General features: G+C 47.8%; 1 protein-coding gene across 1 annotated transcript; it reads right to left on the reverse strand.

Annotated features, from left to right (window-relative positions):
* Window positions 1-3,345: 3,345 nt before the first annotated feature.
* LOC137561521 (alpha-2Db adrenergic receptor-like) lies at window positions 3,346-5,638 on the reverse strand. The gene has a single exon (XM_068272830.1). The coding sequence runs from the start codon at window positions 4,852-4,854 to the stop codon at window positions 3,646-3,648; it is 1,209 nt and encodes a 402-aa protein (XP_068128931.1). The 5' UTR covers window positions 4,855-5,638; the 3' UTR covers window positions 3,346-3,645.
* Between the last annotated feature and the right edge of the window lie 19,072 nt (window positions 5,639-24,710).

Here is a 24,710-nt window from a genome sequence, read left to right on the forward strand (position 1 = left end):
TTATCACTACAGACATGCCAGTTACATTGCCCTTCCTGCAAGTGAAATGACCTGCACAGATCAGGAACAGTTGTTACTGGTTTTTCACACCTGTACAAACTAAATGACTAGCTGAAAGAACTAACACTCCCAATTCTGCAGATTCTATTCTACACAGTTTTGAGCTGCTCAGCATAAAGCTAGGTACACACTTTCAATTCCGATTGGCCAATCACTGATACATTTTGCCACCTCCATGTAGTATGATGGGGTACCTACACAATCTTTTCATAGTATTCAATATGTGGTAACTCTCATACTACATAGAGGTGGTAAAATTGGTCAGTGATTGGCCAATTATAATTGAAAGTGTGTACCAGGCTTTAGATATGGTCAACGACATACTAATAATTGTGATTTGCACACAAATTTAATGTAAACATATGTAGCTTGGAATTTTACCTATTCAATGCACAACCAGACTATTTTAATTGGTCAAATTTTAAGCTGCATGCTATTTGAATGCAAGTCAGAATTATTAGCATGTCTTTAACCATATCTACTTGGTATTTGAATTTAAATATACAAGATAACTAATCTGAAATAATGCATGGCATTAAAGGGAAACAAGCACCATTTTTGGCACTCAGTGCATCTCAATAGCACATTTAATATGCATGCCAACAATGAGGCTCATTGATAAAAAAAAACTTCAATTTTACCTCTTCATTTTGCATTTAAACATTTAGCAGAGGGTTTTATTAGCCTACTTCCAAGGCCTGCCCCACCACAGAAGTTTCAGGCAGATAAGGACTGGTGTAAATATTCTTTGAACACATCAGCAGAGAGCAAACAAAAGGCTTTTGATCAGCAGGGTGGGTGGGTGGATTGGACACTGTGCTTCAAAGAGTTTACAGAAGTCACGGATGCTATCTTCACACCTTCCCCTGGAAAAAGAATGTGCAGCTACAAGGGCAGGGGGAATATGGCAACGCTCCTATAGCTATTAGAATCCAGGACACAAAAGCGGTGTTTGGTTCTCTTTAAAGAGACTCTGAAGCCAGTAAAAATGCGCTTTTTATTTACCATTCCTCTTCTGCAATATCAGCTAAGATGAATCTCTGCATTCCCGCGGCAAAACAAGGTCTGTAACCCCACCCCCCACCAAAACCCTGGAGCAAAAATCCATTACTTTCAAAGTCGTGGATTTTTGCTGCCCGGGGAGGCAAGAGCTTTGGGCTGTATCTCTGCCTCCAGTACAGACAATCAGCACTGATCGCCGCCTCTCCCAGTCTTCTTTCACTGAGAGGGGCAGGGAGAGGCAGCGATCAGGGCTGATTGACTAAACTGGAGGCAGAGCTACAGCGAAAAGCTCTGCCTCCTCCAGGAAGTAACGGGGGATTTTTTGCCCTGGGGATTTCAGGGGGGCTAAAGGCCTCATTATGCCGTGGGAATGCGGCAATTCATCTAAGCTGATATTGCAGAAGTGGAGTGGTAAATAAAAAGTGCTATTTTTATTGGCTTCAGTCTCTCGCTAATTATAACATTTTGTATAGATGAAGAGGTTTTTTTTTCCTCAACAGAGGTGGAATTTCATGATAAAGATTGGTAGGTACATAACATTCATATAAATAAGCCACCAACTACCCTCTAAACAGTAATGCAGTTGTAATGCATTACTGATTTGCCCCTTTATAGATCAGAGAGAATTATGCCTGATGTGGTGTTGCCTACTGATCTAAAAGCTTCCCAGTTTCTCTACATGCTCCTTGCTAACCTCTCACTGCTGCCCATCTATGATTTACATGTCTGTGATCTTCACATCAGGTCTGATAGGGCAAGGCAGATTGGGAGGGAAGGCAGTGTAGTAGGAGGGATATGGAATCCACTATGTTTATTTAAAGGGAACCCTGAAGTGAATGGGTTAGGGAGGCTGCCATTCTCTTATAAAAATGCTGGTTACCTGGCTGTTACGCTGAGCTAGTGTAGTTGTCTTTGAATCACATACCTGCAACAAGCATACAGCCAGTGGAGGTAGACCAGAGTCAAAGCATCTGATCCGTATGTTCATTCTGGACAGTGACTTAAAGGGGACCCGATGTGAGAGACCATGGAGGCTGCCATATTTACTTTGTTTTGAACAGTGCAAATTGTCTGGCTGTCCAGCTGATCCTCTGCCTCTAATAGTTTTAGCCACAGACCATGAACAAGCATGTAGATCAGATGTTTTTGACAAAAATCTGACAAGATTCGCTGCATGCCTGTTTCAAATGTGTGATTCAGACACTACTGACTAGAAAGATTAGCGTGACTGCCAGGCAACAGGTAATTTTTAAAAGGAAATAAATATGGCAGCCTCTATATGTCTCTTAACATGGGTCCCTTTAAAAGTAATTGGAGGCAAAGCATTAGCACACAAATCAGGCAACTAGAATTGTTTTTAAGAGAATGAAGATGACATTCTCTGTATTCCTCTCACTTCAGGTTCCCTTTAAACAATGACAGTTGCCTGCAAATCTTGTTCCTCTTATAATTAAGCTTTTCTTCAGAACAAGTATACAGATCAGGTGCACTGACTAAAGTCTGACAACACTAGTTGCATGCTTGATTCAGTTGTGTAATTCAGACAGCAGTACTGAGGCCAAAAGATCATCAGGAAAGTCAGGCAATTACCAAAGTTTGAAAGGAAATACATATAGCAGTCTTCAGTAATACTGACATCAAGAAGAAGCAGTAGAAGGGAGGATTGCATGTACTAGAAGGGAGAGACATGGGTCTGTCAGACCAACTGGAAGTGCCACAGAAATGCTTGTTATACATACACAGACTGCCATCAAAGAAGTGCAAGTCATACATACAACCAGAAAGTTTTCAGATCTCGTAAGGAAGAGAAATCAGAACTCCAGTATTGTCAGGGAGCAATTTAGGGCTGATTTTGCACATTTAAGGGTTGATTCAATAATGAACGTTATCTTGGAGTGTGCAGATTAGGATAACTGGCATATACGCAATTTGCGTAGCACCCTATATATGTGCCCCACCACTTGTGTTGCAGATTACTCATGCAGCATAAGTGGTGCATGTATACACCACGTAACTCCCTACGCAAATTGCGTAAATGCCGGTAATTTTAATGTGCACTCTCTGCATACATTAAGATTAAAGTTCTTTAGTGAATTAACCACTTTGTGGTATAAGTAAATATATCCTTTAAAATCCTGTCAGCACTGGCAGGAGCTACATTTCTGTCCTCACATGCTTACCGTAAGGTAACTAACCAGCAAAGTAAACAGGTGATATAATTCACTGCTAACCTCTTGACCAGCCAAGAAATGTTTCATCTGATAAAACACACATACTCAGCTGTAAGTTTTAGTCATGTGAAATCTAGACATTTATTTGTGACGAGAATAATGACGCTGAGTGTCCCTCACCAGGGACATTCCTCCAGTAAGTTCTACATGAATAGACATGCTCTAATCGGGCAACACATGAACAACATGTAGAAGTAACATGTACAACGTCTGAGTTTTGGCCTGAGCCATAAAGGTCTGCTAGACAGGAAGTAGAGTTTGTGTGAACTAACTCATTCGCAACAATAAACTAGGCAGCTCATGCAACTCTGCTCACAGTTCTTACATGGCGATGCATTCACCACCTGTCACCTCACATGGTCCTTTTTGAAGAACGTAGCAGGAGCTTCCGAAATGCTTTCCTGAAATCCCGGTTGAAGACGGTGTATATCACAGGATTCAGGCTGCTGTTGCAGTATCCAATCCAAAAGAAAAAATTAAACAGTGCATCAGAGATGCCACATCTCCCTTTACAGATGGACTCCAGGCTGTATGTAAAAAAAAATGGAAACCAGCAAATGACAAAGCCGCCAATGACCACAGCCAACACGAATGTCAAGCGCTTCTCCCTGAGCTGCGCCAAACGCGTCTGAGTGATAGAAATGGAGCGATCTCTGCTTGGCTGGCCACGGTTTACCCCCCATGAAAGCCTTTTAGCTTTGGCATTATTTGCCTCATCGACCATATTATGGTGAGCTGAGTCTGAGAATCTATGGGTGGAAGAACTGCTCTCCTCCAGGTCCATCTCATCAGCATCTTGGTGATTATGAGGGGGATGGTGCTCTGAACATTCCTGGATATAACATGCATTCGGTGGGGCATTGGCACTGTCAGGAAGCCCATTCCTGAGATGGGACACTGTATTTGCCCGATGCTTTGCCACTCTGTAGATACGACAGTACAGCAGTATCATAATGATGCATGGAAGAAAGAAGGACACAGTGCACGAAAACAGAACATACCAGGTGTCATCGTTCAGGTCACACTTGTTCTCTTTATGGGAGTTTGTTTTTAGGATAGGTGGGAAACTGATAATGGCAGACACCACCCAGATGGCCGCAATCATACTCTTGATCCTCTTGGGCGTCCGTCGCTGGTTGTAACTGACCGCTTTGGTAACAGACCAGTAGCGATCCATACTGATGGCACACAGGTGGACAATGGACGAAGTACAGAATAAAATGTCTAAGGCCAAGTACATGCTGCACCATATACTTCCAAAATGCCAGTAGCCCATGACCTCTTTGGCTAAGGAAAAAGGAATGATTAAAGCTCCCACGAGAATGTCTGCTGAGGCTAACGACACCAAAAACAAGTTTTGCGGAGCTCGTAAAGCCCGGCTGGTGAATATGGCTAAAACCACCAAAATGTTGCCCACAACGGTGGACACAATCATGGACCCCACTGCGATAATAATCAGTGCACACTCCCATGCTGCGTACGGCCAGATCTTTAGCTCCTGGTGGCTGCTGTTCCCTGAATCATTGTACACCACGGTGGAAGCTAAAGTTGTAAATTCCATTTTAGTCACATGATAAAGTGAAATGAAGTTACTGGGTAACTTTCTAGGGTCCTTCCAGCAGAAGTCAAGTCCATGCCAAGAAAGTGTGAGGCATTAAAGTCCTGTATGGGTTGTAGTGACTAAATTCAGCATGGGCACTGATTTCTCAGTATATGCGGGCACTACTTATATAAAAGTCACAGGAAGACTGATGGACACCACAGCTGAAGCCCACTCAGTACATCCATATCATGCATCTAACAATTCATATACACTATTGCAAAAAAAACAAAACTCCAACAAACTGCAGGTCTCTGTCCTTGAATTCACTTCTTCTGCTACAGTAATGTGCTTGTAGTCTTCCTTAGCTGCTGAGTGATGTGTTTGTAGTCTTCCTTAGCTGTATATATATCTCTTTGCACTAGTTAGGTCCTGTAGAGAGAAGGTAGTGAAGCAGCCAAGTTTTGCAATCCCAGAGCTGTGCATTGTTGAGCTCTCTCAGGAGGAAGCTCCTCCACACAGGTAGGTGACATACAGTGACAGCCAGTGCTCAGCAGCATGCACTGCAAGAAGCAGCCTTCCCACTTCCTAAGGTAGTGATGGTCTGACAGAGTGGCTTTGCATAGGATCCCTTCGCCTCAATGCTAAGCAGTAGCCAGGATAGCTCAGTGCAGCAGCCACAGTGCTACGAGCAGCTCCTCAGCACTTGGTACAGGTGATCAGAGTGTGATAGCCAGAGCTCAGCAGCACTCAGTATAGCTTTCCTCAGAACAGCAGCTGTCCCCGCCCCTCTCTCATGGTGGGCGGGAGTCCTGTTCAGTACAATGATCACTGAAGTACGCTGGAAACTCGGCACCCCAGCATGTGTTTTGTCATCGAGTTGTGCACTGAAAGCTCCAGGCTCAATGACTGATGTTTTGTTTGGGCTAATAGGACATCTCATACTGCTCTGCATGTAAACACATGCCTGTCAAACACAGCTGCCACGTCCACTTTCCCTCGCTTTTCTATTAATATGTATAGATCTTACATCCCATCATTTCCCTATAGAGAGGGATGGTGGTCCGCTGGGGCAGCAGGAATAAATATCTTGAAATGTGTTGTCATTCTGAAATAACCTTATGATGGGAATTTCCCCAACTTCCTGCCTGTTAATGCACATGGGTATGTTATGGGGAAGGAAAGGATTGTGTGAAGGACAGACACATTCCCACACCACAAGCAAAGCAGATTCTAGGCTCGGATAAACATGGCATAAAGTGCTCAAAGCATCTCTTTTTCAAATGTCAAAATGTGACATGAAATGTTTGTAAACATGGAAACTGATCTCAAAGAGGACTGCATCATTCAGAATATTGGCTAAATGGCTGATTAAACACGCCATTTAGCCGCTAATTTGTCTGGTTAAAGTTCCTTACAGTTGCTGAATAATGCAACCGAAAGGAAGCGTTTGTAACCACAAGGATGTCAGTGGTTGACACACGGTGCAGTTAATGTCCAGTAAAGAAACACTGCATGGCGCAACCAGGGCAGGCAGTAGCAGATGCACATGCGGAGATAGCCACAAGTACTGGATCCTTGCAGCCAGCTGCAAGCACTCTACACATAAACAGGAGCGGATGAGGTGCAGTAAAGTGTACCAGAGATTGTATATAGTAAAGATTTTACACTTACTCGGGGCTTTCTCGCGCCCCATAAACAGGAAAATTGTATACTTACCTAACCGTAATTTTCCTTTCCTGTACAAATTCCACGTCAGCATACCATGGGTTAGCCCCGCCCACTAACCCCCTCAGGACATGTAACTATAAATTTGAAGATGGCTGCCTGACTCACTGCTTTTTGTAACTAGGCAAATTCACTCCCACTGAACTATGGGTGGGAAATCCCGTATGCTGACGTGGAATTTGTACAGGAAAGGAAAATTACGGTTAGGTAAGTATACAATTTTCCTGTTTCCTATACAAATCCCCGTCAGCATACCATGGGATTTAGCTATTAACAAGAAAGAAGACAGGGTGGGAGATCTTTTTGATGCTGAAAATAATATAATTCTTTATTCAGAATTTGTACAAATATGAGACTTTCCTATGGAAGACAGTACTTTCCTGCCAAACTCTGCAGTTGTACCTGATGCTGGATCCACCTTATAGTGAGTTATAAATGTGTGGATGGTAGACCAATTCGCTGCTCTGCAAATGGTCTCCGGAGATACCCTCGCATATGCTGCCCATGATGAGGCTATTCCTCTTGTCGAATGGGCTCTAACCTCTTCTGGTGGCTCTTTGTTATTTGATTTATATGCTATCATGATTGCTTTCACTAACCAAGTGGCTATTGTCCTTGCTGTAGCCGCATGTCCTTTCCTGTACCCTGTCGGGATAATAAATAACCTCTCAGTTTTGCGTATTTCTTTGGTTACCTCCAAGTATTCCGCCAGAATTGTGGAAATATCGAGCGACCTTGGGTTTTCCATTGTTTCGTCTATGAAATTTGGTAAATCCCACTCTTGATTAAAGTGATAGGAGGTTGCTACTTTAGGAATAATCTCCTGTACGGGTCTCAGAGTCACCCTATCCTGAAAGAATTGTAAGTATGGACTAGAGCAGTGATTCCCAACCGCTGTGCCGCGGCACACTAGTGTGCCGCGGCATGGTGCCAGGTGTGCCGTCCAGTACGCTGGAGGGGGGAAGCAGCGCTAGAAGGAGGGGCAGTGGAGGCAGCGGTGGGGAGGGGGGAAATATCCCCCCCCTCCCTCACCTGGGACCCCTCCTTCTGCCTCTCTCCCCCTCCATTTAGCGGTGGCAAGTGCAGGGCGGCTCGGCGGCGGGGAGACATGCGCAGACTTACCACTTCTGCATTCCAAGCGCCGGCAGCGTCATGTCGTCAGATCTCCGCCTTCAATGCCGCCCACTGTGCTTCCTGATTAGCGGAAGAGCAGTGGGCGGCATTGAAGGCGGAGATCTGATGACATGACGCTGCCGGCGCTTGGAACGCAGAAGTGGTAAGTCTGCGCATGTCTCCCCGCCGCCGAGCCGCCCTGCACTTGCCACCGCTAAATGGAGGGGGAGAGAGGCAGAAGGAGGGGTCCCAGGTGAGGGAGGGGGGGGGATATTTCCCCCCTCCCCACCGCTGCCTCCACTGCCCCTCCTTCTAGCGCTGCTTCCCCCCTCCTGGGCATCTATACTGGGGGGAACTGTACTAGCTATACTGGGGGCAACTAAACTAGCTTTACTGGGGGCAACTAAACTAGCTTTACTGGGGGCAACTAAACTAGCTTTACTGGGGGCAACTAAACTAGCTATACTGGGGGCAACTAAACTAGCTACACTGGGGGCAACTATACTAGCTATACTGGGCACTACCTACCTATGCTAGCTATGCTGGGCACTATGCTAGGTATGCTGGGCACTATACTAGCTATACTGGGTACCATACTAGCTATCTGGGCACTATACTAGCTATACTGGGCACTTTACTGGCTATACTGGGGCACTACCTACCTATACTGGGGCACTACCTATCCATACTGGGACTATACTAGCTATACTGGGGCACTATACTGGGGTAACTATACTAACCATACTGGGGCAACTAAACTCCCTATACTGGGGCAACTATGCTAGCTATGCAGCCGCACCCCAGACCCCCCCCCCCCCCATAGCCTGCTACACACGGCACTGTCCACTAGGTCGCGCAAACACCCGCGCGCCCCCCGCCGTTCCCCGGAGAAAAATATGGTCAGAAAGTGTTCCCCGGGCCGGAAAAGGTTGGGAATCACTGGACTAGAGCAAGACAGTGCTTGTATTTCTGAAGTCCGCCGAGCAGACGTGATAGCAATGAGGAAAACTACCTTCAGCGTCAGATTTTGTAAAGTACACTGTCGCAGTGGTTCAAATGGTGGTTTTGACAATCCTTTTAACACCAACGGTAGGTCCCACTGTGGATATAGATTTTTCCTTGGTGGCCTCAATTTCGTAACTGCCTTGATAAATTGGATGATTAGAGGGTGCAATGCCCACCTCTGGTCGGTGAGTGCCGAAATTGCGGAGACATGTACCTTTAGTGTGTTAAGTCCTAATCCTAGGTCTAGACCTTGCTGTAAAAATTGCAGTATCTCTGTTACCTTTGGTTTATAAGGATCTGTTTGGTTCCTTACTGCAGATTCAATAAATTTAGACCATATACGATAATAAGTGGAGTTCGTTGAGTTCTTCCTTGCTTGCAGTAATGTCTTTATTACCTCTTGAGAACACCCTAATGTTTGCAATTTTTGCTTCTCAGCTTCCAGGCCGTCAGTGATAGAATGTCTGGTTTGGGGTGGAGTAGGCGTCCCTGCGACAAAAGATTCCGTGGGCATGGTAATGGTATTGGGGGAGCTATTAGAAGTTCCTGCAACAGGGGATACCATGGTCTGCGGGGCCAATTTGGTATGATCGCTATGACTACCGTGTTTTCCTGTTGTATCTTTTTCAGTACCTGGTAGATCATTGGTATAGGTGGGAACACATATGCCAGATTGGCTTTCCACGTTGTTGTTAGTGCATCCCACCCCGCAGCCTGTTTGTATTTGTATCGGGAGAAGAATATTCTGCACTTCGAATTGTCCGGCGTTGCCATTAGATCTATCCGTGGTTGTCCCCATATTGTGCAGATCATGTTGAATATCTCTGTGCTGAGTGACCACTCGTTGTTGTCGTAACGTGTTCGACTTAGACTGTCCGCTATTGCATTTTGGACTCCTGGTATGTGTATCGCCTGTAGATGTAATAAGTTCTCCTGCGCCCATGTCATAATAGGCGAGACCTCCCTTAGCAACGTACGGCTGTGGGTGCCCCCCTGGTTCCGTATATAGGCCACCGCTGAGGTGTTGTCCATCCTTAAGAGAACTGATTTGTTCTGAATTATTTTTGCGAAGTATAGGAGTGCTTTGAACGCTGCCCTTAGCTCCAATATGTTGGCTGAAACATTGCGTGTTGGATATCTCCATGTGCCCTGCGCATATAGATGGTTGAGGTGTGCCCCCCAGCCCCCTTGACTTGCATCCGTCGTTATAATTAGTGGCTCCTCGATCTGTAGGCTGTGATGGTTTAGTAGATTGGTCGGATTCCTCCACCATACAAGCTGCGTTTTTGTCGCTGGATCTATTATTATACTTTGTTGTAGATTCTTTCCATCCCATTGTTCTAGGAAGTTTCCCTGAAAGACTCTCATGTTCCATCTTGCCCACTTTACCATAAGTAAGGTTGATGACATTGTGCCTAAAACCCTTAGGCATTCTCTCGCCTGTAATGTTTGAACCCGTTCCGTTCTTTGTATTAGTGTCATTATACTGTGCATCTTGTCTATCGGGAGTTTGATTGAATTCTCCAAGGTGTCGATCTCGGCTCCCAGAAAGATTAGTCTTTGAACCGGTGTCAAAACGCTCTTCTTCCAATTCACCAACCACCCGAACTGGTGTAGAGTTTCGAGGAGCAGTGACCTGTGTTGTAGGGCTATGTCTTGCGAAGCTGCTATCAGGAGTATATCGTCCAGATATGCATGAATGCGGAGTCCCCTCACTCTGAGCAATGCTATAACTGTCACTAGTACCTTGGTGAAGGTCCTGGGTGCTGTCGAAATTCCAAACGGTAATACCCTGAATTGGTAGTGTTGTGGCCCTATAATACTGACAAATAAAAAGTAGTAATATGGTTCCACCCCTATCAATTATGTTAAACAGTTCAATGTACACACGAAGGCGGGGTTTTTTGTGAACCCAAAAGTTCTCTTTTATTCTCCAATTTTCTCTTCAGAACGCAAGTGATAAATGTAGATACGACATCAGACCTTCACATACAAATGCCTGACACGTGTTTCGCAGCCATAAGCCGCTTCCTCAGAGGCACATTGCAACAACACATCCAAAGTCTAGGTCATAGAACACACCGGATCGATCTGAAGGTGGGTGCAGAGAAATATCCTCCAAGACGTCTCCCCAGGTGAACAGGCTATGGAGAAGTGTTGAGGCCCTATCGCAAACCTGAGATATTTCTGGTATTCTTCTTGGATTGGTATGTGTAGATAGGCATCTGCCAAATCTATGGATAATAGCCAGTCCGTTAACTGGATTGATGGTAGGATTGTTTGCAGTGATTCCATCTTGAACGTTTCTAATGAAATGTGGGAATTTAGTAGTCTTAAATCTAATACTGGGCGAAGATCGCCACTTTTCTTTTTGACAAAAAATAGTGGGGAGTAGAAGCCTAGAAACCTGTGCTGTTGGGGAACCTGGATTACCGCTTCCTTGTTTATTAGTTCGTCCACATATTGGTACAGAATGTCCCTGTGTTGTTGCGATCTTGGTATTCTCGTAGCTTGAAAATGGTCTGGGGGAAATCCGTTTTTGAAATGCCACGAGTGGCCTTTCTTGATAGTATTGTTTACCCAGGAGTCGTCTATTAGCTTCGCCCACACTTGGGAGTACCTGCTTAGTCTCCCCCCCACCTTTTCCGTGTGGGCGAGCGTTTCTTCAGAATGATTTGGACGGTTGAGGGGTTGCATTGGCTCCTCTTTGTTTGTTGTATTTTGCGATTTGTGTTTGTCCGCTCTGCCACTGGCGACGAAAATTTCGGCCCCCTCTGTTAGAGCTATATTCCCTAAATCTTGACTGATAATTTGTTCTATTTCCTGTGGTATGTTGTCTCTTCAGACGACGATCCTGAGGGAGCAATCCAGATCTACCCCCGGTTACTCTCTTGATCGCGGTCTCGAGTTTTTCGCCAAATAAGTTTTTCCCGTCGAATGGGATTTTACACCATGTGACTTTAGAATTTGTGTCCGCCGACCAGGGTTTTAACCACATGGCCCTCTTAGAGGTGACTGAATTAAACATGGCGCGCGACGAACATCTTAAGATGTCAAAAGAAGCCTCGCCGACAAAATCCGCCGCCACACGAAAATCTTCTAGAGCTGAAAAAAGAGATTCTTTATCTAGGTCTGCCTGGATTGCTCCCTCTAGATTGTCAGTCCATGACTTGAGTGCCCTAGCCACAGAAGTTAAAGCGATTGCAGGGCGACAAGCCCCTCCTATATTTGTATAATTCTTTTTAAGGTCAGCATCTACCTTCCTTTCCATAACATCTTTAAAGGCTGCTGCGTCTTCAGACGGTAGTGTTACGTGTTTGGCCAATCGAGCTACCGCTGCGTCCACTACAGGGGGCGAATCTAATTGCTGCGGTAATTCACCTTCTAAAGGATACATTTTTGCTAATCTGTTAGATAAGGGTACCCTCCTTTCAACCTTTGACCATTCCTCTTTAAACAACTCAGTTACTTCTTCCATTATGGGAAATGAGATAGTAGATTTTTTTAGATGCGGGTAATACCGTTTCGACTTGGTGGGTGGTTCCGACTGATCCTCCCACTGGATTGCCTCCTTAACAGATTTAATAAAGGGGTTAACCAATGCAAAGTCAAATCCCAAGTTTACAGTGTCCTCCTCAGTCTGCTCCTCATCATAGGGATAGTTGTCCTCGTCAGTGTTAAAAGTATGTGCTGAAGTAGAAGCTGTATGTTCCATTAATGTTTGTTGCACTATGTCTTTAATTAAAGCTGGCAAGTCAGGGCTGGGGGTCTCCTTTTCCTTTGGTAGAGTATAGAAACAGTCTCCACATACTAGTTTACCGGGGAGCGGATAATCACCGCAAGCCCAACAATAACGTTTTTCCCTATTTGGTCTATGCTGATCGGAACTGGATTGATTTTTTGATGAGGATCTTCTGCTTGATCCTGATGATGCCTCCTGAGCCTGAGAACCTCTGGGAGCCTCAGTAGAAGGACCTGCCGTCTGGGGGCTGTAAGAATTATAGAAAAAAAAAAAAACTTCCGTCAGCAAACACCTCTTTTCCCTTCCTATATACCTACCTACTAATAACTCTTACCCATTAGTATTGCGCTGGTCTGTATCCTGGGGATGCTGCGCATTAGCTTCCATATCCGCAGATAACAAGTTCTGCAAAGATATAGCCATAAAAAGTTTCAGTGGTGTGCTGATCAATGTGAAAAGACCACAAGAAAAAAATTATGCCCACCTGTTTCAGTTATAAATCACGGGTATGGGCCGGTCAACGTGTCTGTCACACCTAAGATTTATGAACATCTGTGTAAATATGTCGCACAGTTAAAATATAGTATAGAATGGGAGATGCAATCACTCCCCCTACCTCCTCCAGAAAGGCATCCACGCTTTGTTGATCCGCGCCATTGGGAGAGCGAGAGGGATTTTCTTTTAATATCCGGGTCGGCGTCCCTCCGCACAGCGCCTGCGTATGACGCATTTCCGGTTTCTGACTCTGGTGGAGCGCACAGGGAACACCCGGAAGTAGGAAGCAGTTCCTCCGTGGGTTGGGTTGGAACGCATCCAGCGCGCTGTTTATGCTTTGGTTTTAGGCGGCCGTCACCTTACCCCAGTTGAAGCAAAATTACCCCACAGACCAGCAGAAGGGGTCTCTTGGCTAAACACTCGTTTAGAGGTTATGCAGCGCAAGAGCATCGCTCAGGAGAGGGTCAGAACCTGAGCGGAGGCTATCAAGAAAACAGCCGGGTAAGAGTAAAAGAAAAAAAATAAAAATAATAATAATTATCTGTTCTTTGTATCTTCAGTCCTGAGGGAGTTGGACAGGTGAAAAAAAGCAGTGAGTCAGGCAGCCATCTTCAAATTTATAGTTACATGTCCTGAGGGGGTTAGTGGGCGGGGCTAACCCATGGTATGCTGACGGGGATTTGTATAGGAAACACGTCTGAGTCCCACACCATCCCCTCGCAGTCTGCCGTTCAGTCGCTATCAGCCCCGGTAATAGGCTCAGTCGGGTCTAGGCAGGGTCTTAAGCGCATGCGTGAGCTGTTTATATGATATAGTCCTAAGCAGGGGACACACTTGCCTTTCAGTTTTCGGCGCTTGTTTTTCTGCATGCGCTTTCTGCACAGTATGTGTGTTTTGTATGCAGAAAAACGATTTTTTGTTTTTTTTCACAGCAGCTCATGATAGAGAAAACTGACAAAATTAGCAAAAGTATGCTGCAGGATGTCAGTTTCTTTCTGAACTCGCCCACTGGTTAACATTATTTCTTAGTTTAAATGAGTGTTTCTGTGCAGAAAACGCGCATGAAAATAGACAAGAGTGTTCCTTGCCTTACTCTTGCTCATTATCGATTGAGAAATATATAAACTGTAAAGTACTGTACTGTGTGTGTTAGAGTTGGGCCGAACCTCCGATTTTAGGTTCGCGAACTTTCGCGGAACGTTCGGTTCGCGTTAAAGTTCGCGAACCGCAATAGACTTCAATGGGGATGCGAACTTTGAAAAAAAAAAATAATTATGCTGGCCACAAAAGTGATGGAAAAGATGTTTCAAGGGGTCTAACACCTGGAGGGGGGCATGGCGGAGTGGGATACACGCCAAAAGTCCCCGGGAAAAATCTGGATTTGACGCAAAGCAGCGTTTTAAGGGCAGAAATCACATTGAATGCTAAATGACAGGCCTAAAGTGCTTTAAAACATCTTGCATGTGTATACATCAATCAGGTAGTGTAATTAAGGCACTGCTTCACACTGACACACCAAACTCACCGTGTAACGCACCGCAAACAGCTGTTTGTACTAGTGACGGCCGTGCTGGACTGGTGCGCACCATGGCGAGAGTGCAGGTTTTGGTGGCTTTACAGCCCATATGGTCGGCCTGGCTGATGTAGCTGAATGACAGAACAGTGACTGTCCAGCTGATCAAATTTGGTCTGACCACAATGAAGCAACGACCTTATTATCTTTTGTGTGCCCCCCGAGACACTCATCTAGGCGCCGGTCATTGCTTCATTGTGATACGCAAGCCCCTTCACCACGGCAAGGTAATGATCACGAAGGGGAATGGGCGCATGTACATGCCTTTTCTTTTGTTGTTGCAACTGCCCTCAGTGCAGCCAGAAAAATTAGGCAGTCATGTACACGCACCATAAAAATTATTACAGCGGCCGCTGCTAGCAGCGGCCTAAAAAATTCAGCAATCCGCCTGGAGTCCCGGACCCTGTTGGTGGTGGCGGAGAAGGTAGTGAAGCGGCCTGCAGGCAGACATGCTGTGTGGAGGGACTGGGAGCGACTTAGTCTTTTTGGGGCAGGCCAGGCAGCCAGTCACACGGCGTGCAGGCAGAGATGCTGTGTGTGCGGGGACTGACTTAGTCTTGGGGCGGGCAGCAGCCCTCCGGGATCCATGCCTCATTCATTTTGATAAAGGTGAGGTACTTAACACTTTTGTGACTTAGGCGACTTCTCTTCTCTGTGACAATGCCTCCAGCTGCGCTGAAGGTCCTTTCTGAGAGGACGCTTGCGGCAGGGCAGGAGAGAAGTTGGATGGCAAATTGGGACAGCTCTGGCCACAGGTCAAGCCTGCGCACCCAGTAGTTCAAGGGTTCCTCATCGCTGTTCACAGCAGTGTCTACATCCACACTTAAGGCCAGGTAGTCGGCTACCTGCCGGTCGAGGCGTTGGTGGAGGGTGGATCCGGAAGGGCTACGGCGAGGCGTTGGACTAAAGAACGTCCGCATGTCCGACATCACCATGAGATCGCTGGAGCGTCCTGTCTTTGACTGCGTGGACACGGGAGGAGGATTAGTGGCAGTGGTACCTTGCTGGCGTTCTGCTGTCACATCACCCTTAAAGGCATTGTAAAGCATAGTTGACAGCTGGTTCTGCATGTGCTGCATCCTTTCCACCTTCCGGTGAGTTGGTAATAGGTCCGCCACTTTGTGCCTGTACCGAGGGTCTAGTAGTGTGGCCACCCAGTACAGCTCATTCCCCTTGAGGTTTTTTATACGGGGGTCCCTCAACAGGCAGGACAGCATAAAAGACGACATCTGCACAAAGTCGGATCCAGTACCCTCCATCTCCTCTTGCTCTTCCTCAGTGACGTCACGTAAGTCAACCTCCTTCCCCCAGCCGCGAACAATACCACGGGAAGGTTGAGCAGCACAAGCCCCCTGCGACGCCTGCTGCGGTGGTTCTCCTGCCGCTGTCCCCTCCTCCTCCTCCTCCTCCTCCCCCAAAGAAACACCTTGCTCATCATCCTCTGAGTCTGACTCGTCTTCTGCACACGACCTCTCTTCTTCCTCCTCCTCCCCCCTCTGTGCTGCCGCAGGTGTTGAGGAAACAGCTGGGTCTGATGAAAATTGGTCCCATGCCTGTTCCTGCCGTAACGGTTACTGGTCACGCTCATTCGCAGCTTCATCCGCCACTCTACGCACAGCACGCTCCAAGAAGTAAGCGTAGGGAATTAAGTCGCTGATGGTGCCCTCACTGCGGCTCACCAGGTTGGTCACCTCCTCAAACGGCCGCATGAGCCTGCATGCATTTTTCATCAGTGTCCAGTTGTCGGGCCAGAACATCCCCATCTTCCCAGACTGTTTCGTTCTACTCCAGTTGTAGAGGTACTGGGTGACGGCTTTCTTCTGTTCTAGCAGGCGGGAGAACATGAGCAGGGTCGAGTTCCAGCGAGTGGGGCTATCGCAAATGAGGCGTCTCACCGGCATGTTGTTTTTACGCTGAATTTCTGCAAATCGAGCCATGGCTGTGTAAGAGCGCCTCAAATGCCCACAGAACTTCCTGGCCTGCTTCAGGACATCCGCTAAGCCAGGGTACTTTGCCACAAATCTTTGAACCACTAGATTCATGACATGTGCCATGCAGGGTATGTGTGTCAGCTTCCCCATATGCAAAGCGGCAAGCAGATTGCTGCTGTTGTCGCACACCACGTTGCCTATCTCCAGGTGGTGCGGGGTCAGCCACTCATCCACCTGTTTCTTAAGAGCAGCCAGGAGAGCTGCTCCAGTGTGACTCTCCGCTTTGAGACAAGCCATGTCTAAGATGGCGTGACACCGTCGTACCTGGCATGCAGCATAGGCCCTGCGGAGCTGGGGCTGTGTAGCTGGAGAGGAGAACTGCCACTCAGCCAAGGAGGAGGAGGAGGACAGCGAAGAGCATGTAGCAGGAGGAGAGGAGGTGGCAGGAGGCCTGCCTGCAAGCCGTGGAGGTGTCACAATTTGGTCCGCCGCTTTCTGCTTGCCATCGTTCACCACCAGGTTCACCCAATGGGCTGTGTAGGTAATGTAGCGGCCCTGCCCGTGCTTGGCAGACCAGCCATCCGTGGTCAGGTGTACCCTTGACCCAACGCTCTTCGCAAGAGATGACACCACTTGCCTCTTAACTTCACGGTGCAGTTGGGGTATGGCCTTTCTCGAAAAATAAGTGCGGCCTGGCATCTTCCACTGCGGTGTTCCGATGGCCACAAATTTACGGAAGGCCTCAGAGTCTACCAGCCGGTATGGTAACAGCTGGCGAGCTAACAGTTCCGCCACGCCAGCTGTCAGACGCCGGGCAAGGGGGTGACTGGCCAAAAGTGGCTTCTTCCGCTCAAACATTTCCTTCACGGACACCTGACTGCTGCTGTGGGCAGAGGAGCAGGAACCACTCAAGGGCAGAGGCGGAGTGGAGGAGGGTGCCTGTGAAGGTGCAAGGGAGAAAGCGGCAGAAGCAGATGATGCACCTGAAGGAGGAAGAGGAGAAGGAGGGTGACTTTTCTTTTGTGTGCTGCTGCTGCTTTTGCTTAGGTGGCCATCCCATTGCTGTTTGTGCCTTTTCTCCAGGTGCCTTCGTAAGGCACTTGTCCCTACGTGAGTGTTGGCCTTTCCACGGCTCAATTTTTGTTGGCAGAGCGAACAGATGGCTTTGGTCCGATCTGAGGCACACACATTAAAAAATTTCCACACCGCTGAGCCACCCTGGGATGTGGGCACCATGGGGACCTCAGCAGCTGATGCTGAAGGGCAAGTTGGCTGGCTGTACATAGGTGGCGATACATGGTGCCGGACTCTGCCACCAGCTGTTTCTGACGAAGAGCTGCCCCAGCTTCTTTCAGCAACTTCTCTCCTCTTACTACTCTCTGGCTCCCCCTCTGAACTGTCCCCCTCTTCATCTCCTCTATTGGGAACATACAGAGGATCCCTATTACCGTCATCATCGTAGTCATCCTGCCCAGCTTCGCTTGCCTCAGACAAATCCAAACTTGCACCATCAGTAGGTCCTTCATCCTCCTGACACGTTACATCCATAGTGTTGCCGCGTAACTCAGACATATTAGCTGGTGAAAATTCATCTGGCTGTAACAACAATGGCTGTGCATCAGTGATTTCAACACTAAATAATTCTTGCAAAGTGTCAAATGCAGCGGAAGTGGTGCTAGTAGTAGCGCTGGTGGCTGAGCAAGATGAGGTGTTCTGTGTCGCTAAATACTCAACCACGTCCTGACAATCTTGGGAGGTGATGGGACGTGCCTTCTTCCGAGCACTGTACTGTGGGCCAGGTCCACACGAAATTACATTTACACGACCTCGCGCAGACCTGCCGGGTGGCCTTCCTCTGCCTCTGCCACTACCTCTTCCTCTTCCTCTACCTGTTTTGTCCATATTGGGTATGCACGGAGTGGTATATCACACTGCGTGCACTCACGTAGGTAGGTGGGTTCACTTAACTGCACAGGTATGCGCACTGATGCGGTGGGTTCACTGAACAGAACAGGTATACAGTGGCGGGTTCACAGAACAGGTATGCAGTGGCAGGATCACTGAACACAATAGGTATGCAGTGGCGTGTTCACTAAACAGGTATACAGTGGCGGGTCCACTGAACAGAACAGGTATACAGTGGCGGGTTCACAGAACAGGTATACAGTGGCGGGTCCACTGAACAGAACAGGTATACAGTGGCGGGTCCACTGAACAGAACAGGTATACAGTGGCGGGTCCACTGAACAGAACAGGTATACAGTGGCGGGTCCACTGAACAGAACAGGTATACAGTGGCGGGTTCACAGAACAGGTATACAGTGGCGGGTCCACTGAACAGAACAGGTATACAGTGGCGGGTTCACAGAACAGGTATGCAGTGGCAGGATCACTGAACACAATAGGTATGCAGTGGCGTGTTCACTAAACAGGTATACAGTGGCGGGTCCACTGAACAGAACAGGTATACAGTGGCGGGTTCACTGAACAGGTATACAGTGGCGGGTCCACTGAACAGAACAGGTATACAGTGGCGGGTTCACAGAACAGGTATGCAGTGGCAGGTTCACTGAACACAACAGGTATGCAGTGGCAGGTTCACTGAACAGAACAGGTATACAGTGGCGGGTTCACAGAACAGGTATACAGTGGCGGGTCCACTGAACAGAACAGGTATACAGTGGCGGGTTCACAGAACAGGTATGCAGTGGCAGGATCACTGAACACAATAGGTATGCAGTGGCGTGTTCACTAAACAGGTATACAGTGGCGGGTCCACTGAACAGAACAGGTATACAGTGGCGGGTCCACTGAACAGAACAGGTATACAGTGGCGGGTCCACTGAACAGAACAGGTATACAGTGGCGGGTCCACTGAACAGAACAGGTATACAGTGGCGGGTCCACTGAACAGAACAGGTATACAGTGGCGGGTTCACAGAACAGGTATGCAGTGGCAGGATCACTGAACACAATAGGTATGCAGTGGCGTGTTCACTAAACAGGTATACAGTGGCGGGTCCACTGAACAGAACAGGTATACAGTGGCGGGTTCACAGAACAGGTATACAGTGGCGGGTCCACTGAACAGAACAGGTATACAGTGGCGGGTCCACTGAACAGAACAGGTATACAGTGGCGGGTCCACTGAACAGAACAGGTATACAGTGGCGGGTCCACTGAACAGAACAGGTATACAGTGGCGGGTTCACAGAACAGGTATACAGTGGCGGGTCCACTGAACAGAACAGGTATACAGTGGCGGGTTCACAGAACAGGTATGCAGTGGCAGGATCACTGAACACAATAGGTATGCAGTGGCGTGTTCACTAAACAGGTATACAGTGGCGGGTCCACTGAACAGAACAGGTATACAGTGGCGGGTCCACTGAACAGAACAGGTATACAGTGGCGGGTCCACTGAACAGAACAGGTATACAGTGGCGGGTTCACAGAACAGGTATACAGTGGCGGGTCCACTGAACAGAACAGGTATACAGTGGCGGGTTCACAGAACAGGTATGCAGTGGCAGGATCACTGAACACAATAGGTATGCAGTGGCGTGTTCACTAAACAGGTATACAGTGGCGGGTCCACTGAACAGAACAGGTATACAGTGGCGGGTTCACTGAACAGGTATACAGTGGCGGGTCCACTGAACAGAACAGGTATACAGTGGCGGGTTCACAGAACAGGTATGCAGTGGCAGGTTCACTGAACACAACAGGTATGCAGTGGCAGGTTCACTGAACACAACAGGTATGCAGTGGCGGGTTCACTGAACAGGTATACAGTGGCGGGTCCACTGAACAGAACAGGTATACAGTGGCGGGTCCACTGAACAGAACAGGTATACAGTGGCGGGTCCACTGAACAGAACAGGTATACAGTGGCGGGTTCACAGAACAGGTATACAGTGGCGGGTTCACAGAACAGGTATGCAGTGGCAGGATCACTGAACAGGTATGCAGTGGCAGGATCACTGAACAGGTATGGAGTGGCAGGATCACAGTACAGGTATGCAGTGGGCTGAGGGCTCACTGAACAGAACAGGTATGCAGTGGCAGGATCACTGAACAGGTATGGAGTGGCAGGATCACAGTACAGGTATGCAGTGGGCTGAGGGCTCACTGAACAGAACAGGTATGCAGTGGCAGGATCACTGAACAGGTATGCAGTGGCAGGATCACTGAACAGGTATGCAGTGGCAGGATCACAGTACAGGTATGCAGTGGGCTGAGGGCTCACTGAACAGAACAGGTATGCAGTGGCAGGATCACTGAACAGGTATGGAGTGGCAGGATCACAGTACAGGTATGCAGTGGGCTGAGGGCTCACTGAACAGAACAGGTATGCAGTGGCAGGATCACTGAACAGGTATGCAGTGGCAGGATCACTGAACAGGTATGCAGTGGCAGGATCACAGTACAGGTATGCAGTGGGCTGAGGGCTCACTGAACAGAACAGGTATGCAGCCAGGAAGAAGTTAAGCCTAACTAATCTTTCCCTATATGAGAGACTGCAGCAGCTCGCCCTACTCTCACTAATGCAGGCACACGAGTGGCCGTAATGGCCGCCGCTGCCTGCCTTATATAAGGGGGGGTGGGGCTCCAGGGGCTAGTGTAGCCTAATTGGCTACACTGGGCCTGCTGACTGTGATGTAGAGGGTCAAAGTTGACCCTCAGTGCATTATGGGGCGAACCGAACTTCTTCCGCAAAAGGTTCGCGTGCGGTACCCGCATGCGAACCACCTACGTTCGCGCGAACCACGTTCGCCGGCGAACCGTTCGGCCCAACTCTAGTGTGTGTGTGTGGGTGAGTGCATACGTGAGGGTGTACGTAGTCCCGTACTTACGAGTACCCAACTTACAAACCAACATCCTGCCAATACGATCAGCCCAAAAATGTGAAATATGATTCTGTGGGAACAAGTAAAAAAAACATTTTTTTAAAAAACACCTTGTAGCTTTTGAAAAAAAAATCAGTTTACAGAGCATCAAATGAAAAATGTTAAAAAGGTTTTTTAAACTGGTAAAATGACATTTTGCTGCGGAACACTGAGGGCACAGGAGGACCGAAGTGACACAGTGGGACACAGAGTATGGGGATGAAGCAATAGACAGTAAGAGGTGGCACAGAGGAGGATACTGACGGCTCAGGAGAACAGAGGTGACACAGAGGGGGGACAATGGAGGCACAGGGCAGGGGCAAATCCAGGATTTTCAAGGGGGGGGTTCCTGATAGGTCTCTTTTGGCAAGCCGCACACTACCGCGCATGCGTTTGCCTACAAAATCCACATGATGCACAGCATTTCTCCACAAAATACACACAATGCGCAGTGTTTCTCTACAAAATACACATGATGCAGTAGCGTTTCGCCAAAATATATATAATGTGGCAGTGATTAAGTAGCCAGATAACCCCCTTTATTATGGATAACGAAATTACCCCACCCCTCTTTAGTATAGGTGACCAGATGACCCCCATTTATCACACAGGTAGCCAGATGAGGCCCCCCCCCAGTTAGGATAAGTAACCATATGATCCCCATTTATAGTATATAGCCAGATAACTCCCCGTTTAGTACATTACCCCTTGTATTTCGCCAGATCCCCCTTGTATATATGGCCAGTGTATATAGTCAGATCTGCTGTATATATAGCCAGAGATCCCCCCCCCTGTATATACCCATATACCCACTGTATGCAGCCAGATGCCTCCCCCTGCATATAGCCAGTGTATATAGCCAGATCCCCCTGCATATAGCCAGTGTATATAGCCAGTTCCCCCTGCATACAGCCAGTGTATATATATAATCGTAATGTGGGCAGCAGCCATCAGAAAATAATCGTAATGTGGGCAGCAGCCAGCAGTCATCAGAAAATAATCGTAATGTGGGCTGGAGTCACCAGAAAATAATCGTAAAGTGGGCAGCAGTCACCAGAAAATCACAATGTGGGCAGCAGGCACCAGAAAATCGCAATGTGTGGGCAGCAGTGACCAGAAAATCGTAATGTGGGCAGCAGACACCTGAAAATCGCAATGTGGGCAGCAGACACCTGAAAATCGCAATGTGGGCAGCAGTCATCAGAAAATCGCAATGTGGGCAGCAGTGACCAGAAAATCGTAATGTGGGCAGCAGACACCTGAAAATCGCAATGTGGGCAGCAGACACCTGAAAATCGCAATGTGGGCAGCAGTCATCAGAAAATCGCAATGTGGGCAGCAGTGACCAGAAAATCGTAATGTGGGCAGCAGACACCTGAAAATCGCAATGTGGGCAGCAGTCACCTGAAAATCGTAATGTGGGCAGCAGACACCTGAAAATCGCAATGTGGGCAGCAGTGACCAGAAAATCGTAATGTGGGCAGCAGTCACATGAAAATCGTAATGTGGGCAGCAGTGACCAGAAAATCGTAATGTGGGCAGCAGTCACATGAAAATCGTAATGTGGGCAGCAGACACCTGAAAATCGCAATGTGGGCAGCAGACACCTGAAAATCGCAATGTGGGCAGCAGTCACCTGAATATCGTAATGTGGGCAGCAGACACCTGAAAATCGCAATGTGGGCAGCAGTGACCAGAAAATCGTAATGTGGGCAGCAGTGACCAGAAAATCGTAATGTGGGCAGCAGTCACATGAAAATCGTAATGTGGGCAGCAGACACCTGAAAATCGCAATGTGGGCAGCAGTGACCAGAAAATCGTAATATGGGCAGCAGACACCTGAAAATCGTAATGTGGGCAGCAGACACCTGAAAATCGCAATGTGGGCAGCAGTGACCAGAAAATCGTAATGTGGGCAGCAGACACCTGAAAATCGTAATGTGGGCAGCAGACACCTGAAAATTGTAATGTGGGCAGCAGACACCTGAAAATCGTAATGTGGGCAGCAGACACCTGAAAATCTTAATGTGGGCAGCAGAAACTAGAAAAAAAATGCACCTGTGAAAAAAAACCAAATCACTTACCTGACAGAAGCCTTCTCCTCTCCTGGCATCTGGCACCAGCTCCCCGATGATCCTCCTGCAGCACATCTCCCGGGCTGACAGGCAGAGTGCAGGGCTACAGCAAGATGGCTCCCGAAGTCCTGTACTGGAGACACAGTCTCCAAAGCAGGGCTTCGGCAGCCATCTTGCCGTAGCCCTGATCTGCCTCCGGGAGACTGCGGGGCTGCGGGGAAGAAGCAGCATATCTGGCTGGGGGGTCCCTCAATAGGGAGGGTGACAGCGCTCCCCCCCCCCACACGGCTAGCGGGCCCCGGGCCCCCCTACTGCGCACACACATGAGCAAGCGGCAGCTGCACTATTACATTCAGTGGCTGCCGCTGCTCAGATTCCGTAGGCACTTCCGGTCTAGGTGCAAGGGGGTGGTTCCAGACACCCGGAACAACCCCTTCCGTGCGCCAGTGCAGGGGGCATAGAGGAGGTACAGGGGACAGAGATGACACAGTGTTTCAACTTATGGATGGATTTAGGTTAAGAACAAACTTACAGTCCCTATCTCGTTCATTACCTGCAGACTACCTGTATATATATTCCTCGTAAATTGTTGCTTTGTTTCTTCACTTGAAAACATTTTGAGATTACACGTATCATTGATACATGAGCCATTTTGTGATTCAGTGTTATTAAAAAATGACTTTCCATTTCAACCTGAGGCTAGGAGTACACTTAGTTTGATTCGCATGCGTTTTGCCGCATACTCATGACTGGATTTCAGACTAGGCCTCAAAGGCCATGGCCTAGGGCACCAGGAGAGCAAGGGGCGGACTGTGGGCAGCAGGGTGGCAGTAGCAGCCTGCTGAACATTCATCCTGCTACACAGAGTTTTCACATAGCGGTATGCAGCTACCAACAGCCAGATCTGGCACTCGGTGGATAAGGGGCAGCGAACGGGAACTTATGCTGGGAATACACACTGAGATTTTTCAGCAGATTTACAGTCCGATTGTCTTTCCAATCGATTTTGTGATTATTTTTCTGATCAATTTCCATTCTTTTCTATGAGAAAATTGATCAGAAAAACGATCAAATTCAGATTGGGTCTGTTGTAAAGTATCTATCGAGCCATCTATCTAACAAAAAAAACTCATGGTGTATTCCATGCATTACAGTGTTCTTTGAGCTGCCTGTCACTCACTGAATGGGCCGCTCGCCATCAAGTTTACAATCTAATCCCTGCCAGCATGTCACTAACAGTCCTCAGAGGAGCTTAATGTAATCCCTGCCATCACTTCTCTAACTGTACTCAGAGGAGCATACCATCTAATCCCTGCCGTGTTAGGA

The sequence above is a fragment of the Hyperolius riggenbachi genome, chromosome 3 (genome assembly GCF_040937935.1).
Source record: "Hyperolius riggenbachi isolate aHypRig1 chromosome 3, aHypRig1.pri, whole genome shotgun sequence".
Taxonomy (NCBI): Eukaryota; Metazoa; Chordata; class Amphibia; order Anura; family Hyperoliidae; genus Hyperolius; species Hyperolius riggenbachi.

Coding starts and splice junctions, on each gene's coding strand:
- LOC137561521 (XM_068272830.1), bottom strand. CDS start 4,854: ATGGAATTTACAACTTTAGCTTCCACCGTGGTGTACAATGATTCAGGG.